At 42.8% G+C, this 20,297-nt stretch overlaps 1 protein-coding gene across 1 annotated transcript; it reads right to left on the reverse strand.

The window, feature by feature from the left end:
• Window positions 1-358: 358 nt before the first annotated feature.
• Window positions 359-13,480, reverse strand: LOC310782382 (uncharacterized protein; the record flags this gene model as incomplete). Its single annotated transcript, XM_083643047.1, has 3 exons — window positions 13,362-13,480; window positions 3,357-3,904; window positions 359-497 (listed from the first exon to the last, which is right to left on the reverse strand). The coding sequence occupies exons 2-3, from the start codon at window positions 3,896-3,898 to the stop codon at window positions 359-361; spliced, it is 681 nt and encodes a 226-aa protein (XP_083499173.1). The 5' UTR covers window positions 3,899-3,904; window positions 13,362-13,480.
• Window positions 13,481-20,297: the final 6,817 nt, after the last annotated feature.

A 20,297-nucleotide genomic window follows, 5' to 3' on the forward strand; every position in this document is an offset into this window, starting at 1 on the left:
CAGTGATAGCGGGGTGGGGGGGGGGGATGCTTTCTGTTCCCCACAATTCCCTTTTTATAAGTTCTTTCATGGATCATGTTATTTGAAGGTAGCAACCTTCCTGTCAAAGTTTCCTTTTCTAAGTCCTGTTGATTCCCACGAACTGAGAAGTGTAATGTCACTACTTTATTGATGTAGTGGCTGGGCTGGACACAAAGTTGCATCTTAAGTGCTGCTGCAAAGCACATGGACATACTTAAAAAATATAATTGCAGGAGGGTTCGTTTAGCTTTGTGTCTCGCAACGGATGCCAGACATCATTAAATGCAAGTTAGAGCACGGCACCTGCGATCGCTGTGCAACGCTTTTCAACACTTCCTTAGCGACGGATCTTGACGGCGCCTTTCAGCTGCTTGGTGAATGAAGCATGCAGGGCCTGCGATGAGATCTCCAGCCTGCCGGCGACGTCTGCTGCTGCACGAAGCATGTCTTCAAAGGCCAGGGACTCTGCTCTGATTCTGTTCAGCAAGACAAACAGCGCGAGTCAGCCGGGAGCGTGAGGGGGAAGGAGAGAGGAACAGACATCAGGAGGGAGAGGGGAACAGGGCCAGATGGAGAGAGAGGAGAAGAGCTGAGGACAGAACACACGTTAGGTATGTGTCAACGATTTGTTAGGATGAGGTCCAGAGTCAGTGGGAAACAGCTCTGGAGTTTGTAATAATGATATAATAGGTCAGTGATTCCCAAAGTGTGGGCCGCAGCCCACTGGTGGGCCATGAAGGTACTGCAGGTGGGTCGTGAGAGGCATACCTGCAGAACCAAAACTCCAGATTGCTTTCTCCCGCTGTGCCCCCGATTGGTCATTTCTCCCGTTACTGTCTTTCCGAGGCTGTAGTGGTCTTAGTTTTAAAGCCAGAGTGAAGTTTCTGGTATCATATGAGATGACCTGATGCATCCATGCTAGCTTGTGGGGAAGGGAGCTAAATAACACTCTGAAGTTAGTCAAAACTTTGGCGAGAGAAAAACTATTTCAAAGGGGTCCCTTGACCTGTCACCTCAAGATATTTGAATGAGAATGGTTTCTTTGGGTAGCCTATCCACAAGTCTCCCCTTTAAGATAGCATTTTCCACAGCCTTTGCATGCATTTTACATAAAAAGTTCTTAATTTTGTAGAGCCTGACCTTAGTAATGTCAAATGTCTGTCCATGGAGACATTAATAGCATTAATAGCTTGTGGATTGATTTTCTTCTGTTGTTGCTCATCACAGTTTGTCTCAACAAATATCTAATCTGTGTCATGCACACAAATACCTCTGATGAGTAAGGGGGAAGAAACTGTTGGCTATTGGGCTTTGGGGTATTTTGCCTCAGTTTTTGGATGTGGATGGAGTATTAATTTGCACTGCATTGTCTTATGATTGATCATAGCTTTATGAGTAAAGGGTTGGGTGGGCCCGGGAAGATTTTCACAGTTCAAAGTGGCCCGCTTATTCTTAACACATTGAATGCCAGCCATGTTTTCATTCCTGTAGGTAAGTTGTGCCAGGGGTGTTTTTGACGATTCTGGCTCATTTTAGAACAGCTGAGGATTCTTTTCTGTTACGAATTCATGAACACCAATCATCTAAAAATAACTAATAGAATGTGTGCTTTCTCTGTCTAAAAGAGTTAGTTTGCAGAGTTAGTAGTTATGTAGATATTAGCCGTTGAGTACAGCATGGTTTCAGCGTCTGGAAATTTATTCAGAGATAAATGGCTTTTTGTGAAACAGTCACTTTAACCATTCATTTTTGGCATCAGTAAGACCGTCAGACATTCTAAACAATAGTTTTGAACAGTAATTTCCTCCATAACAACAGGAAACACCCCTCTCATTCAAACTCCTCCCTCCGTGTGTCTTCTCCTCCTTCCTCCTGGCTGTACAGCGGGCGTGTCAGAAGCGCTTTTGCTGCTGCCTGCCTGTGTGCCTGCCTGCCTGCTTGCCTGCGTGCGGACGCTCCTTGTGCGAGTCAAGATGGGCCGGGGAATGCGTGGGCGATGGGCAGATGTTGATTCTGGCCTTTCTGAGGTGTTTCAAAGTGTGTTTCACCTATGATCTATTTTGCAAATCGCTCTCCGCTCTCTGTGTGCTGCTGCCGGTGCGCGGCCGCTCTCAGGCAAGACAAGTCTTGAATGGATTACTGTAAAATCGCCACGGCATTTCCTTGAACGGCTTGGTCCCGCGGCAGTTTTTTCTTTGATTTCGGTCGTCTGGGGGAGCACTGTCAACACTTAGTGGGTCGGTAAAATAGATTATACACATTATCTTGCTCCAATAGTGATCTCGAAGATGTAAAAGTTGTTGATTGATGTCCCACCGTCAAAAAAAAAAAATGTTTATGTAAGACGAGTAAACTCGGCTCTGGCACTTAAGCGTTGGATTATGTAAGACGAATTATTTCGGCTATGGCACTTAAGGTGTTAAGTTTGGCTGTGATAGGGAATCAGGCTTGGTTCAACATAGGCATCTCAGAAGCAGCGCTGAATCAGCCTCGCCATTCATTCACACCAGAAGCACTCTGTTTTGTCCACGTCTCGCTCTGTTTTGCCCGGCCCTGCCCTTCTCCCCGCTCACAGCTTGCATTGACTTCATGCCTGGCTGCTCACGTGCAGCACGCTGCACGCTTGAAAAATAGAACAGAAGCTGAAGCTACGCTGCAGCACGCGTGCAGCGCTGCGTGGCGAGGCAAAGCGCTGCGGCTGGTGTGATCGGTCTCGCCTGTTGACAAAGACGCTGAAATGAAACCGCCTCTGCGCTGCGTTACTTCAGCGTGGGATTGGCGTATGGTGGTGTGTTGGGGCTGTAAAGCATGCAGTCAGTAGCTGTCAGAGCTAGGTATGATGATAGCGTATGCAAAGGAATAGATGGAATGATATGTGGTACTACAGAAATATGACCGATTAAAGGATCAGAAAGGTGAGCAGGAGGGGAACAATCCAATAAAAAAAAGAAAATTGTGTGAAAATACATTTTGTTGTGCTAGTGCAAGTAGCCTTTCAAACCAATTTTCTACCTGACTTTCCTACATAGCCTTGAAACTAAGTAATAAAGGCCACTATGTACACCGGTATGTACAGTCTAATGTTGTAAATCAGGAAGAATCTCCTGTCTCTTCTACCATAATGTGAACACAGATTCTTGCTCACATATTTCTATATCTGTGACTGTGTTGCTTACAGCTATTCATTTCTTTACTTTCTCAGTACACCAACAACCATCTGCCGAACTTACGCTAGCTCACTACCTTCTACATGCATTTTAGCCTTTGATTTCCCCCCCCAAACAGCTCAAAAATGTTCTTATTAACTTCACGAACAGCTGATTAATTCCACTCACTTATGCATCCCAGCGAGGGCCTCCAAGACCTCCCCTTCCAGTTGCTTCTCTAGATCCTGGACAGCCTTCTCTACCACGCCTCGGCAGCTGACGTGATCCTCCCTGATGCCCACGATGTTCTCCTGGATCACATCTGTGTAGCTCTGCTCGCCCAGCTCTGCCCCCACATACTGCACCAAGTTCTCCATCACCGCCTGGTTTCCATGCTGGATGGCCTTCAGATACGCCAGCTCCTCTCTCTGGGCCTTAAGCCTTCGAGCTGAAAGGGTGTTGGTGTTGAAGTGGACGGAGCACTTGTCTGGCTGGGGACCATAGAGCAGCGTAGGTGAGGCCGATGGCGATGGTGAGAATGACAGCGGCATGATCAGGTTGTTTGTCGTCCTCGCAGGTTCATCACCGGCTGCCTGGGAGCTGTGATTGGCGGCCATTATAGCGGAGGAAATGTCAACGCCTGAACCCCAGTCACCATCCCCGCTTTGGCACAGCGTTGGGGTTGCCAGGGATACCCAGAACAAGACGAAGGGCATCCAACAGCGCCACATGGTGACCTGGAAAGAGGAGGAGGTGAGTGACTTTGAATGCACGTGATGTGAACAGATGAAAAAGCTCATATAGACCGCGTGGAATGCCATTTTTAGGATTTAACACAGACAATGTACATTACATACATTGAGGTTCATCCAAATTTGAAACAGCACAATAGCCTGTATCATAAGCTATCCTTACAAAGCAAATCTATAGTAAAACTATGGACTGCTCATGGTTCTAGGGCTGTACCCGACTCCGAATTCTGTCAGTTGAATCGGACTTGGCTGTTCAATACGAATATTCAACTATTCATTTTTTCTTCTTTTTTTAATAAGACTATCTGGCAATCAGAAAATCCATTGGCATGAGCTTGTGTAGTTTGTTTTTTAATTGCGACTAGACTGATACTTATACCATAATTGGCGATATATAACAATCTATTGGGAGAAACCAAGCAATTATTTGTAAAATCAGACATTCAACACCCCCGTACAGCCGGAATGGAATGATCCTTGATTCATAATCACATTTTGCGACTATTCGACTCTGAGATTGGCAGTCGATTCAGGCTCCTTCGAACGAATCATCGACTATTTGGGATAGAATAGAATGCCTTTATTGTCATTGTAACTTGTACAATGAAATTCAGTGTGCAGTACCAAGCTACATAGGAGGAATAAGAAAAAATATAAGTCTAAAAATCCCACATATACCACTATACGTATAAATAAATAAGGATAAAAGATAATAGAATAAAATAAGCATAGAAAAGACTAAGATCAGCATTCATATCGTGATTCGTGTGTGCATGACGTCTCTAGATGTATGACCTTAAAGTGCAGTGCCGTCAGTAAATAGTCATATAGCATCCTATGGTATTTTGTGTGTAAATGCCAGTGCAGTGCAGGTCGGGGGCAAGTCTGATGTTTATTGGCAGACTGGTTCAAGATGGGCCCAAATGGGGGGAGGGGAAGGCGTTGTATGCATTTTTGATATTTGAGTAGACATGGCCCAGTGTATTTTCACCTCTGGTGGGGTAATTATTATTCTATTCTATTCTATTCTATTCTATTCTATTCTATTCTATTCTATTCGACTGTGAGATTGACAGTCGATTCAGGCTCCTTCGAACCAATTATCTCTCGACTATTTGCGGTCACCCCTACATGGTTCCCTCAGAATGAACTCTTTCACACAATCTCCTCAGTAAAGAAATCTTCATGATCTCATACTGCTCAGATGGGGGGGAAACATCAATATGTGATTCAACATCTTCAGTTTAACTCTTCATCTTAGGTTTTCACTAAAAATGCATATCACTGGTAGCACTGAGAAAATACTCAGTATGGAGCCTCGGGGTCCCCCGGTGGCTCACTGAGTACAGCGCGTACCATAGGGCTCAGCTACCCGCAGCGACCCGGGTTCAAATCCGGCCCACAGTCATTGGCTGCATGTCCTCATCCTCTCACCCTCTCCCATACCTTCCTGTCTTTCTGTCTAATAAAGCATGAAAATGCCAAACAATTTAAATACCAAGTAGCACCTTTCTAAATAATCAGCTTCAGCACTCAACTCTCAGAGTCATTGCGGGATAAACACAGTAAAGTTTGCAGACTAGTGAATCAAAATAATCACAGTAGTGTGTTTGTTAATGAATCCAATCTGAAGTAGTTTGAATTGGACTTTGCGTTCTCCATCTTCAGAACGTTCTGTTGCTTCCGTGACACATTACACCAGCAGCAGCGTGTGGCGGGCTAAACTGCATTTCATTTCATGGGTTCAGATTTGTCTCATGACCTTCACACCTTTATTGCAGGTCAATCTGCCTTTTAGCACAGTGTAAAATCCCATTATGTAGAAATGTCTTCATTAATCTTTAATATGCCAATGCCGTTGTGGTGCATAAATGTAATACTCACACTGCATACTCCATCAGTTATCATTTTAAATCAATGTATGGTTTGCCGGCTAACATTTCCTTTGCCTGCAGCTTATAGTATACAATACACCATTGATACTACTCACTATGGAATATTAGTAGTATTATGTTTTTATTGTTTATTTATATTGCAAGCCCAGTTCACAAACCAAATCTGCCTTTTGGGACACAGTGGAATTGAATTGAGAATTGAAATAAATTGAACTGAACTGAACTGAACTGAATTGAATTGTGGATTGGATTGAATATTTTACCCAACATGTTCTTTGCTTGTTTTGTTGTTTTCAGTGATGGTCCCCTCCCTCACTGCAGGACAGTTAGCACATTGACTCCTAAGAAATCAATGAAGCACTAACAAGCCCTAATTACTCAAGGACTTTGTTTTACCGCTACAATTCCTCGAGAGTTGAACCCAGCAATTACAGTCCTCAGACTTCCAAACGAACGAAGGCACACGACATCACATAAAAATACAAATCTTACCTACACCGAAGAAACAACCATTAGGAAATATATTGAGAGTCTGGAGACGTAAAAAGGAACACTCGCAAACAAGTGAATCAAATTGCCCCATCTGGGGACAATAAAGATTTTCTACTCTTCTACTCTACTCTACACAGAATCAGAATCACTTTTATTGCCACAGTATGCAAGTTACATACGAGGAATTTGTCTTAGTGTCTGTATGCAGCGTAGCGGTCACATCAATATACAGAGATAAGAAGTAGGAAGATAACTAAAGACAATCGCAAAGTTGCAAGTGCAATCAAATCGAATCAAATCGAGTCAATATATACAATATGTACATGAACGGTGAAGTGTTCTGTGGATGATAAATATGAATTTACGTTGGATTTACATGAGATTTACAGACTGAGTTAAATAGACGTTAAATAGGCAGTGGATTTACATGAATTTACAGTCAGAGTTACATAAGAGTTTACATTGAATGTACATGAAACTTACAGGCTAAGTTAAATAGGCATTAATGTGCAGGGAATTTACATGAATTTACAGTACCAGTTAGACAGGCATTAAATTAGATACAGTATGAGTTCCAGTTTTATGGGGGGGGGGAGTTCAGTTGAGTTTAGGAGGAGGTAGTGAGTTTGTGTGTGTGTGTGTGTGTGTGGGGGGGGGGGGTTGTTGGTGAGGCCCATGGCGGAAGGGGTTTCCGGGCCTTGTTGGTGAGGCTGATGGCGGTTGGGAAGAAGCTGGTCTTGTGGCGGGTGGTTCTGTTCTTGGCAGACCTCAGTCTCTTGCCGTGGGGGAGTGTCTTAAAGAGTTTGTGGCCAGGGTGGGAGGGGTCGGCCATGATCTTGCGAGACCGCTTCAGTGTCCTGGCTGCATGCAGGTCCTGGAGAGATGGCAGGTTGCATCCGATTATCTTCTCAGCGCAGCGGATGATGCGCTGAAGTCTGTTGATGTCTTTGAGAGTGGCAGCAGCATACCAGACGGTGATGGAGGAGGTGAGGATGGACTCAACGATGGAGGTGTAGAAGTGCACCATCGTGGCCTTTGGCACTTTGAATTTCTTCAGCTGCCGCACAAAGTACATCCTCTGCTGTGCCTTCTTGGTGAGAGCTCTGATGTTCAGCTCCCATTTTAGGTCCTGGCTGATGATGGTCCCCAGGAAGCGGAAGGACTCCACAGTGTTGACTGGGGAGTCACCCAGGGTGATGGGGGAAGGTGGGGCTTTGTGCTTCCTGTAATCCACAATCATCTCCATTGTTTTTTCCGGTGAGGGGTGAGGGGTGAGGCCTATTTGTATTTTGTATATTCTTGTCCAAGAATTCTGTTTGTTATGGTGCGAGTTCGATCGAGTAAAACTACACAGAGATGGGAGATGGGAGAGGTCTTGCTTTCATCAGTTGCCAAGGCCCACATTACCAATGATGGATAATACACACTACTGGCAAGTGTGTACATCTCTAAGAGAAGAGAAATGGACTGTTATATTCCAGTACAATGGCTGTGACTTTTGTTAGAATTAAATCTTTATTAACACATTGAGTGCCAGCCATGTTTTCAATCCTGTAGGTAAGTTGTGCCAGGGGTGTTTTTGACGATTCTGGCTCATTTTACAACAGCCGAGGATTATTTTCTGTTAAGAATTCATGAACACCAATCATCTAAAAATAACTAATAGAATGTGTGCTTTCTCTGTCTAAAAGAGTTAGTTTGCAGAGTTAGTAGTTATGTAGATATTAGCCGTTGAGTACAGCATGGTTTCAGCGTCTGGAAATTTATTCAGAGATAAATGGCTTTTTGTGAAACAGTCACTTTAACCATTCATTTTTGGCATCAGTAAGACCGTCAGACATTCTAAACAATAGTTTTGAACAGTAATTTCCTCCATAACAACAGGAAACACCCCTCTCATTCAAACTCCTCCCTCCGTGTGTCTTCTCCTCCTTCCTCCTGGCTCTACAGCGGGCGTGTCAGAAGCGCGTTGCTGCTGCCTGCCTGCCTGCCTGCGTGCCTGCCTGCCTGCTTGCCTGCGTGCGGACGCTCCTTGTGCGAGTCAAGATGGGCCGGGGAATGCGTGGGCGATGGGCAGATGTTGATTCTGGCCTTTCTGAGGTGTTTCAAAGTGTGTTTCACCTATAATCTATTTTGCAAATCGCTCTCCGCTCTCTGTGTGCTACTGCCTGCGCGCGGCCGCTCTCGGGCAAGACAAGTCTGAAATGGATTACTGTAAAATCGCCTCGCCATTTCCTTGAATGGCTTGCTCCCGCGGCAGTTTTTTCTTTGATTTCGGCCGTCTGGGGGAGCACTGTCAACACTTAGTGGGTCGGTAAAATAGATTATACACATTCTCTTGCTCCAATAGTGATCTCGAAGATGTAAAAGTTGTTGATTGATGTCCCACCGTCAAAAAAAAAAAATGTTTATGTAAGACGAGTAAACTCGGCTCTGGCACTCAAGCGTTGGATTATGTAAGACGAATTATCTCGGCTATGGCACTTAACGTGTTAATGCAGTGCCCGTTCCCCTCCCTCCCCTTCCCCCATTCACACATCATGCTCTCCCACTCTTCAACTCCCATCCTCCCCCTGCTTGTACCGCTCCCCCCAATCGGTCGAATTGCAGGAAATTCGAGACTGCACTTTCTGGGGTCCCCAGCAGCGCACACGTGTTGTCAGTAGGTGGCGCTATGACTATGTGCGTATCTGAATTGCACAGAATTCGGCACTGCACTCTATCGGGTTCCCAGCAGCGCACTCCCCAAGTTTGAAGTCGATCGGACAAATGGTTAGAGATGAATCGCTTTTTGCGTTGCCAGTAGGTGGCGCTATGCTGAATAGCACGAAATCCGGCACTGCACTCTGTCGGGTTCCCAGCATCGCACTGCCCAAGTTTGAAGTCGAAGTTGAAGTTCTCGAGATAAAAACGCTTTTTTGTGTTGCCAGTATGTGGCGCTATGCAGAATTGCACAAAATTGGGCACTGAACTCTGTCAGGTCCCCCTAGGCGCACTCCCCAAGTTTGAAGTCGATCCGACGTACGACCCTCGAGATATGCGAAGGACACAGAGACACACATACACACACTACCGGAATTATAGTACAGATAGATATTCATATCTCTGGCTTTTTTTTTATAGTGAAAATGCAAGCTTCTCCTCCAGAAATGTTTTTTTTTTTTACTGCTGTCTTTGCTGCTGTCTATTGCTAGACTTGTGAAAACATTGCGTTAAAGTTGTGACTCAGTGTTATGGTTACGAATACTTTTTAGAAGGTTCACAGAGACGCTCTGTGGTTGTGCCGGCCGGGGATTAGCAGATGTCTGTGTTGCATCACGCAGGTGCCGTGAAAGCTGACTTAGTCCATGTAGCCGTGTTTGTGTTTTTCTTTCCCGGTGAACAGAGACGTACTATATAAGAGGATCTTTCATAACATCTATTCACCACTTGGGTGTTGTTGACAACACGCGAGAGGGTACAGAGAAGCCAGCTGCTTTTGTTTCCCTTTCTATTTGCCGAGCATGATGGGACTGGCTTTGTTCCCTCAGAGCGAGTGACCTTCCTCTGCCTGCATCATCATTACAGTGTGCAGTCAGACAACAGCCGTGTCTTCACTGGATCACTTTGCACACTTCCAAAACGCGCTGCCTTTCCACAGCATCTGGAAATACATTTGAGACACGCGGCCCGGAGAATCTGAGAGCCGGAGGAATCACAGAGGTTTTTTTCTGCTGTCAGAGCACATTTGGTTTCAGCAGTAACCCAGTTAGCATAGTTTTACTTTCTCACTGTGCTTGAAAACTATTTCAACTTCTCATAGCCGAATTGACAATTTGAATCGGGGATCCATTGCTGCCATGTATCATTGAGAAACGCAAACTTTAGAATGTGTGCTATTAAAGTGGGACACTGTAAAATTGTCTATTTATTTCCAGATGAGCTGCGGTGTGGCCTGAGCCCGGACTCGTAAAACACCTACTGTTGGCTGCTCTGTCGCTCTCCCTCTGTTTCTAATTACTTTCAATGGTGACCTCACAGATGTTATGAGGGCTGTAAGAACAGTAGTAAACACTACACCTTCAAACCAACCCAGAATGCAATGCAAAGCAGACACGCATATCAATCCTGCATAATATCAGGGTATATAGTACATCATCTCTTTTGATTGGCATACATGCATACATTGGCATATATGCATACATGCATTGTGCCAGATGAGCCGATATCACCCTCTGGAACGATTCAGATTTAATGAGTCTTTTCTGAGCTGACGCATGTCACGATGAGGATATGCGTTTCCATGCTTATAGAAAATAGATTGCTTTATCACATTCTCAAACGAATGGGCTTCAGTGGATTCACAACAGCAGCAGCGTCACGCAGTAACAGATAAGTATTATTATGGTCAACCTGCCTGTAACCAATCAATCTGTGTCCTCCTACTGTAGTACACATCACCGACTACAGGGCCCACACTGTGTGCCTTCAAGTGTCCAGGACTCAGTTGCACAAAGCACCTTAGGTTAAGATTTCCCTTAGAGTCAGGATTAAGGTGTCCATAAAATAGAATCGGCTGCACAAAACACCCTTAAATCTTGTGCTTATGTTTTCCTTAAAATGTTTAACCTTATGGAGAAGATTTAAGGGTGTTTTGTGCAGCCGATTCTATTTTATGGACACCTCTTAACTCTGACTCTAAGGGAAATCTTAACCTAAGGTGCTTTGTGCAACTGGGCCCAGATTCTTAGGAACGTCAGAGAAAGTCGTCTCAATCAAAACTTTTCACTGGCTTTTAACTTATTTCTTCGAGGGGGTCGGCACAATCCAAAGCACACCCGCAAGGGAATTTAATGGACAGCATCGGTTGAGGTGAGATTAGAAGATGATTGCGATTGATTGAAATGCAATTTCTATCAAAAAAGGCGTCTCCATATTCAGTGGAGATTTATAGTTAGAGTAGTGCAAAACACAATGAGACCAAAACATTGTATTATTCTGAAGCTTTACTGCACTTCTTTGGACTTGTATAAATCAAACGCGTATGACATGGAGTGACAAAATGACAGAATATAGCCCAGTGGAAATTTAATGTCCTTCTTCAGTCGAACTTTACTGTGTCTGTGTTTAATCAGCAGTAAAAGGCCCAAGTCAGAGGAGTGACATTAACTGTGCGTCTAAAAAAGCCGCGCTAACTAGAAGCACACATGCTCCTCTCTGTATCCCAGATTGGCAGGAGCAATTGCCTTTGTCTTTGGAAAATGTCTGCACATTTTTCCATGCTGCCTTGCTCGAGTAGGGTCTAATTTAAATGGTGTTTGTGTTACACTCTCGAGGTGGTGACCTTTTTTGGCTTTGCTGGGATGGTTCCGTCATTGTGTAGTGGCTTTTATAGGCTGACTTTTCTTCTGGCTTAAAATAGCCAAGGCATGCCTGCAGAAGGAGCACAGAGGACTGCCAATAGCTCAGAAGATAGCAGGAGAAGATTTCAGTTCTTCTTGTGAGTTCTTGAAGAACTCTTTGTTTAGTGGTTCTTCATCTTCTGTAGCAAAGCCTTATAGAATGGGTCAGAATGTAAGGTTTGCACATAATGCTGATGAGGTGGTGATTGATTGTCAGCTTCCAACAAGCAGTTTGACAGAGACAATTGACTTGTCTGTGTCATAACTACAGTAAGGGAATGAATGAATTTTGGTTTGGTTTGGTTTGGTTTATTTGGCATTCAAAGCAATTACAGATCAGATACACATGTACATCAAACATTAAATAAATCATAAAAAAAAAAAATCCACCCCTAAATAAAAGGTTCACAGGCCAAGACACTGGACTGTGATTGGTGGAGGGAATCAGCAGGAATAATATTCCTACGTGAATTAATGAATGCATTTAATGCATTTGTATTTATCAACTTGCCAAATGTAAGACATTACAAACTTTTTAAGAACATATATAATCATGTGATAACATTAACATATATAATAATGTGATATACGGTATGCAATATAATAATGTTCTGTAAAGTTTAATATATGCAATATAATAATGTTATGTAACGTTTAATAAAACTGGTTAAGTGATGTTTAAACAGTGCGGGAATATGTCTCTGTCATACGCTGACTTTTCATGCAATGTCAAGTGACTTTGATTAAATCGTAGAGTATGTGAGTGCACATTGTAGCATTTGAGATCGGTGCACACTGCATGTCATGCAATATATGAGATCGAAATAAATTATGAAGTCAGTCGCAGAATTGCACTCAATTTGGCAATCTCTGGAAAATAGATTTACATTTCATATTGTGCAGGTAATAGCGATGGCTTCACATTTAGGATGGTCAAGCCAAAGAGAGTGTATGAGCCTGGTGCAATAAGTTTTTGTGGACCTAAAGAAAGGGGGGGGATGGGGGGGATCTGTCCAGCCTCAGTAATCTGCAGTTTATTGACTTTCATAATCTGCCTCTTCCCCTCCTCTTTAGTTGTGGCGGTCACAGATAATCGGAGTGTTTGTCCTGGGCTGCAGCTCAGCCCTGTGCTGTGGCCCATCCTGTCCAAATGTCAACAGGTGTGCGTCGCAGGTGTCACATTACTCAATCCATTCCATGTTGCTATGACAACAAGGACTTTGGCAGTAAAGCAGTAGCCTAGCAAGCAAGTTCAGTTTTGACAAAAGTGATAGACAACCATGTAAAGCTTGAAACATAGAATGGCAACATTAATGGCGAGACAGAAAGACAAGAGAAAGTTTATGATTCTAAAGCAAGCATCCACATCTATAAACACATTTTACAGCCAGAGGAACTGCTGCTGCACATAGGCTAATGATTATAAATGCCATTATAATAGAGCAATAGGATGTTACTACTCTTACCAATGGATAACATGGTCATCAGCCTTCAGTCATAGTCAAACTACTGCCAACATTTCAAAGTTTCATAAAAATAAACTTACCTAACTCCAGCAACTTTTCACAGTTAAATTCTGCCACTTCCACCGTTTTTTTGTTTGTTAATCAAGTAAAAAGATTCAAATGGGTTCAGGGCTAACCATGCACACAAGCACAGAGAGCAAATACTCACTCTGTCTCCTTCTTCATGTCAGAGAAAAAAAAATGCAGACACACGCACACACAATTAGGGTTTGGCTGGAGTGTGTGGTCGTCTGTGTGCCCCTGTCTGCTGCTGGGAGGGGAGGGGAGGGGAGGGGAGGGGAGGGGAGGGGAGGGGAGGGAGGGGATGTTTATAGAAAAGGCAGAAACTCAATGATTTCTTTCTTTGCAGTGGAAAGAGGGGCTGGCAGGAGGAGGAGGGGTAAAGAAGAGGGGGAGTAATCTAGTTCACATCTGTGTGCTCTGATCCTATGGCTCTGATGGGGGACAGATGAGGTATGAGGGTTCCTTAGTGAAGGGGGGGGGGGCGGAGAGACCATACCCGGACATCCATTTCCTATTTCTACAAACGGGCCCATAAAAAGCATTTTGAAAGTATATGCACTTAGATGATGTGAAAGGTGAAAACCAATATAGGCCACTGTTTCCATGGCTTCTACATAGGCTTCGAAACCAAGCTGCTCTTTTCAATATCGATAGAAAACAGTCATTTAAGAAAATGACTGTTTTATCTATCTAGAAAAAGTTCAGATAAGTGCAGTTTAATTGTATCCATTTTTAGAAAATGTGCTCTTTAAAACACTTGACTACTTCAAAGCAATGTGAAGAGAACAAATGGGGAGGTGGCTCGCTTCATGTTTAATCTCATTTAGAATCTGGATGTTCAGCAAAATGTTTCCACCAAAATCCCTGCAGCCGTCACGCTACAATCCCTGCAGTAGTTTCTATAGCCTCGAACCTGAACCTAAACTCATCCGTCCGTTAAGAATGAGCATGTTCTGTGGGCTCCTGGTGGTTTAGGTGGTGGAGGTGCACGCCATGTCACCATGTACTGGAACCCACCACTTTGTGGGTTTGTACCCCAGGTGTAGGACCTTTAACGCCATTAACACCTGGTGTGATGGTGTGGTGGTGATAATGTGGTTATTTTCAACCGGAGCCTTATTTTCTTAGTTTTTTCCATTATGCAGATTAATTGTGTGTGTGTGTGTGTGTGTGTGTGAGGGGGGGGGGACTACAAAAAAGAGTCATATAGCTCTACAGTAGGAATGTCCAAAGTCTGGCCCGGGGGCCAATTGCTGCCCGTGGACCGATTTTAAGCGGCCCTCGGCTTGTCTCTCAAAATATAGTATTAGGTGGCCCTCCACAGTATTGGTTAAACAAGCAAGTTTTTTTCCCATTTACCTAACGATGACATCACTATCATAGAGTTTGTAGACAAGCACCAAGTAGGAAGCAGAACTAATGTATTTTCAGATGGTAAACAAAACACTTAGAACACAATTGTATTGTATGTGATTTTTATTTTTTTATTTTTTAATAATCCATATGATGCGAGAAGCAGCTGACCCCCCCCCCCCCCTGTATTTTCACATGATCTAATCTGGCTCCCATTCAAAAAGGTTTGGGCACCCCTGCTCTACAGTAAGGTAATTGATGGAAATTAGATCAGAATATGGTCCGTGCGAAGGAGAAAAACTAGGGAAATAAGGCCCAGGTTGAAAATAAGTGGAATTATCCTTTAAACTCTGATTTGATTTGGAGGCCTTCCAGTGGCTCTGTGGTTTACTAAAGGCAGAAAAGACAAAAAAAATAAAGTACCGTCCAAGTAGAAATGTCACAATGAAGTTTCTATTCACTCAGCTTTACTGAAGGACTCCTCCGCTCTCAACAGTCATCACTCCTGCTACCTCATCCATGGAGCAGCAGCAAACACTGTTGAGGCAAAAACAACCTGTCATCATTTCTGCTTCCTCCTACGAAAGAGAAGACAAGCCTCTCCGCCTCAAAGGTAAAGTAAATCCAGCTGTACAGCATCACATCTAACAACTCAACACCCACCATGCGACAATATCACCAGCCCCCCCCCCCCCACCACCAATTCCCAACAACGAGAACACAAATGAATTATAGATACATTCAGCCCTGAATTAATGCATGGGTTTACCCGGGGTTAATCCCATGTGACTACTAATCCGGCCTTGGATACATTATTAAATGTAAATACAGAGAACATGATCAGATTGATCATTATTGGGATACAGTAGCATTATCCAGGTACATGTTGCATTTTAATGGGGCTTTTGTCACATGTGATCCTCTCTCTCACCTCTCCGTAATCTATCCAGTCTTTTCACTATAGACCAGTGATACTCAACCCGAGGCTCTAGAGCCACATGCGGCTCCTTTATGGGTCCTTTTAAGTCCTACTTAAAATAAATAAATAACAAATCAAGTAAAATAATTTAAGCTTTTTTTTTGTCAGTGTGGCTCCTGAGTAGGGCAAGGTTGAGTACCACTGCTGTGTAGGAGAAGGTAAAGATGTCTAAAAAGAATGAACATGCTCCTGGAACAAGGCCACAGGCAGGTAGGTGACATGACAAGAACAAAGGGAAAGGTGCCACACTTTACCTTCGAGGTGCAAATCCAAGACAGCTGCTGATGGCAGCTAGTATAGTAATGCATATAGTAATGCATATGAGCTTTGGTTTGAATAATTCATCATCCTCATCCTACAGCAGAACAATGGTACACCAGAGGCTACATTTCAAAGTTGCTTTAAGTAAACTATGAGTTTTATCGACCTCTATTGGCAACCAAGGAATTGCAGCGTCATCGACAGGTGGCACAGTTTACGGTGGGCTGTAATTAATGCAAAGAATAAAGTCCCATTTTTACAATAGTAATGATGAGAGAGATCCATCAGAAACATCTACTGTAGTGATGAGATAATACTGTATATCACAATACAGAATGCAGTAAAGATAAAATACCGCTTTGTCCCTTTTTTTTTTTTTTTTCACTGAATGTGTTGCTGTTGCATTTGAGCAGTTGAACATGTGGGCCAGAGGTTTTTTGTTACAAGAAAGTCAAATCTCAGCACCTGGCCAAATAATCTATGATGCATTGGTAATGGTATTGATCAGCAACTATATCAAACAACAGCAGATGGTCAGTTTGTGCTATAGAACAATAAAATCGTAGTTAGCGCACTTTAAATTAACCACTTTTTGCAATAATCTACGTGCCACTTATAGTTGATCAAGACACACTGGATGGCACATCTAGTTTCTTTAACCTCTCTCTATAGACCATAAAAGAAATATCCCATCTCATTCATTCCAATCAACTATGTAAATAAACACGTTACCACTTAAATGGTAATAATAATAAATGACAGAATAATTAAAATATCTATTGTTTAAATGCTCCCAACCCTTTTACATGATTTCCCTTTTTTGTTTCATCTTAATAAATTTATAAATAATTCTCTCTCCTGCTCTACTCTCTCTCTCTCACATTGAATGGTTCTTGAAAAGGACTTAAACTGCATCATGTTGAGCCACACGTTAGCACATATGGAGTGGGCCCAGATGGTCTTTGTCAAAGCTGACAGTGGTAAAAGCCCTCAGCCATGTTTGGTCTGCAGCAGGTCCAAGATGCTCCATCGTGGTCCAAAGGACAGGAAGGAAAGCATATGGGAGCTGTCGCTTTTCATTCTCAAATCTAAACAGTGAAACCCTTCACACATCTGCAATGAATGTTGCATGATGTGGCCAATGAACTGTGGTGATTACAAATATGGGGGAAGGGAGCATGGTTTCAGAAATAGAACTAGAGAGGTATCAGATCTAGTGATCCATTACAATGTATGAATTTTAATTGGAATTTTGAAACCGGACAGTCTTTCTGGGGGGAAAGAGGTTGCCACAGATAATACTGACAGTCATGGACATGTGGAAATAAAATTACGTTCATTTTCAACGCACAACCACGGAGAATTTATCTGTCCTATCCCTGTCACATTCTATACCTTGTAGAATGTCAAGCATGACTGACACGACACCCAAATACGCCTCCTGGAATTCCATGAAAAATGATATTCATTTCTTTCCCCTTCCCTTTCCTCTTTCCTGCACTGAGTAATAATCTGATAAATCAAAGCAGAATTGAATTTCAGATAAAAAGCTAAATTTCTTATTCATAGAGTGAACCACTGGAGTGTTTACAGAATACATAGCAGATTAGAGTGTGGCCATGAATATATTGATCACGAAAGAGTTTCTTGACCTGCACCCTAGGGCTGTTATTGACCAAAGCCAAGGACTCGCTCCTCTCTGTAGCTTCGTATCCACAGCAGTGAGTGCCAAAGTGTGCTGCTGCTGCTGCTGATAAACTCCCTGCTAATCCACTTTGGGAGTCCAGCAGCGAGGTTACATCAGGCTCAGAACTTAGTACTCAGAACCAGCATTTATTTTCAACAGGAAGGAACAGGCATGGACTCGTGATCATAATCACAATACAATGCGTCACAGCACGAGCGGCAATTAATAAAGCTGACAGTAGAAATGTTGTGTGAAATTTAGCGTTGTTGCCGTCGGATATTCTCCAACAGTGACAAACTGATGTGTGATGTGGAACATGGGTTGGGCAGGCAATGTGACATGGGCCATGTTTCATGTCAGCGAGTGGATCGATAAGGTACTGCGGCACATGCTATATCACAAAACGTCAAACATAGAATCATGTCTAATTGTTCCTATTTTCACCTGGTGCAAATTTATAGCAGAAAGTGCCTGTCGTCCTCCTCCTCCTGTTGAGGGTAAAGAAGCAAGACCTTTTTAATCGTTCTGAAATAATAATAATAATTATAATAATAAATCTTCATTTATGTCTTTGATTGAGCAGCCAGATTTTATCACATAATAAATTGACTAAAGTGAAAAGCACTCATCCAGATACTGGAAGAATAGGCAAATTGTTTGCAATTACCATTAGTCAAATTAAAATAGACATCTGTTGTGGCTTTCCTGACATGTTTGTTTCTATTGGAGTTTGAATGTCCGACTGTGAATTGGCTCTGACTGTAAACTGGAGTGCAGACAACCTCACATGGCCGTGTGTGTTGGTTTCTGCATGCTGCACAACCTGAACCCTTAACATAAACCTGCTTTCTTACCAGTGTTGGGCAAGTTACTTTCAAAATGTAACATACATACTACATATTACTAGTTACTTTCATTTGAAAGTAATAAGTTACTTTACAATATAACTGTCTGTGTCGAGTAACTCGTTACTTATTACACTACTTTTGCATTGCTTTGACCAAAATAACAGCAGTAGCTGATTTTTTAATTAGGGCAGATGAATTGGCCTAATTGCCCTAAGGCTGATTGCCCTAAGGCTGAGGCTATATTCAGTGATGATGTCATACATAGGCATTGTGACATCACTGATGATGTCATCAGTGACATACACACATACAAGAAAGACTGAGGGAGAGGAGAGGGCGAGAGAGGGAGGGAGACTGAGGGAGAGGGAGAGAGACTGAGGGAGAGAGAGGGGGGAGAGACTGAGGGAGAGAGGCAGACATTGCACGTGCGCCAATAGGGCAGGTGAGGCCATGCAGCAGCCGAGCTGTGGGCGAGGCCGCGCAGCGGGCGAGCCTAGGACTCGAGCGCGCGTAGCTCGCGAGATGCCTAGTTGGCATAAAAACACACAATTTGATTAGGAAATGATTGTATATTTATTTAAGTATGTGCTTTGATTTAAAAAAAAAACTCAATTTGTAACTTGACAAAGTAACTGGTATAATATTTCTGAAATCCTATTGGTAATAACAAGTTACCATATATTACTGAGTTACATGTACTGCTAAAAGTAATATGTTACCTGCAATATATTACCTTTGTAATGCGTTACCCCAACACTGTTTCTCACAGTGTCAACATGGGCTTGGAAAAGGCAGCAAGCCCTGGCCTAGCCCTTGTTGGCCTTGAAGTGGAAACTGAATATCTCGAATGCTGTGAAAGTTCGCTTGGCTCTGCACTACTGTAGCTGTCTGGGCCATGTATGTTATGTGTTTCCTGACAGAGGCTATCCCAGAACAGAGAAAAAACAGACCTACATCCAGACCCCATTATATAAGTCAGCCAGCAGGAAATGAGACAGCCTTAGGATATCCTGAACACTGATCAGTCACAGTGACACTGATTTGGACCAATGGAAATACATCGTGTCTATACATATCGAAAACAGTATCCGTTAACATCCCAGTTTTCTTAGCTTACCGGTATGTTTAATCCTATTAAATGTCCTTGGATGAAGATGAGATGGTGAGAATGCAAGGCCAAATTAAATCAGGCAAACATAATTAGCCACTTTGCATGCTTCCTGGAGTCCATGAAGACATAATGGAAGTCGTTGCTTGACTCCTTCCTCTTACAACTATGTCATCACTTACCAGAAAGGCAGCGAAACAAAATTAGCCCTAAATTAAATCATAGAAACGGACATATTATTGTTTATGAAGTAAGTTGGCCACAAGTGGGCGTAGCTGCAGTGTCAGAGGAAGAAATGAAGCCTGCAAGAGCTTAGCTGATCCAAAGCATTTATCTGATAAGCATCTCGCGCGCTACATACGGTATGATGTTCCCATGTGCCATAGTATTGTCTGCAAAACATGTACCGGTACATCATCATCATCATTAAAATTGCCTATTGTGGGCAGTGTCTGTTAGTCATGATTTGCGGTGTCTGTTAGTCACGATTTTAGTCACGTTTTCATTGTGACATCATCAGTGATGTCAAAATGAATTGTGACATAATCAGTGATGTCATAAATCAAACAGCATGAATGACATCATCAGTGATGTCATAACTCTACCCAGTGTGACATCAGCAGTGAACCCATAAATAATATTATTATTACCTTAAATTATATAATATATATAATATTATATTATATAATATAATATTATTCCCATAAATAATAATAATCCCATAAAATGTCGCGCCATGAGCGTGAGTAGCGTGCGGCAATGCTAATACTGTATTGCCGCGGTGTTGTCAGAAACAAATAAATTACTACTCATTACTAGAGAGAACCTTGTAAATCTTTGAAAAG

This window comes from Poromitra crassiceps (assembly GCF_964638095.1).
Source record: "Poromitra crassiceps genome assembly, chromosome: 9".
NCBI lineage: Eukaryota > Metazoa > Chordata > Actinopteri > Beryciformes > Melamphaidae > Poromitra > Poromitra crassiceps.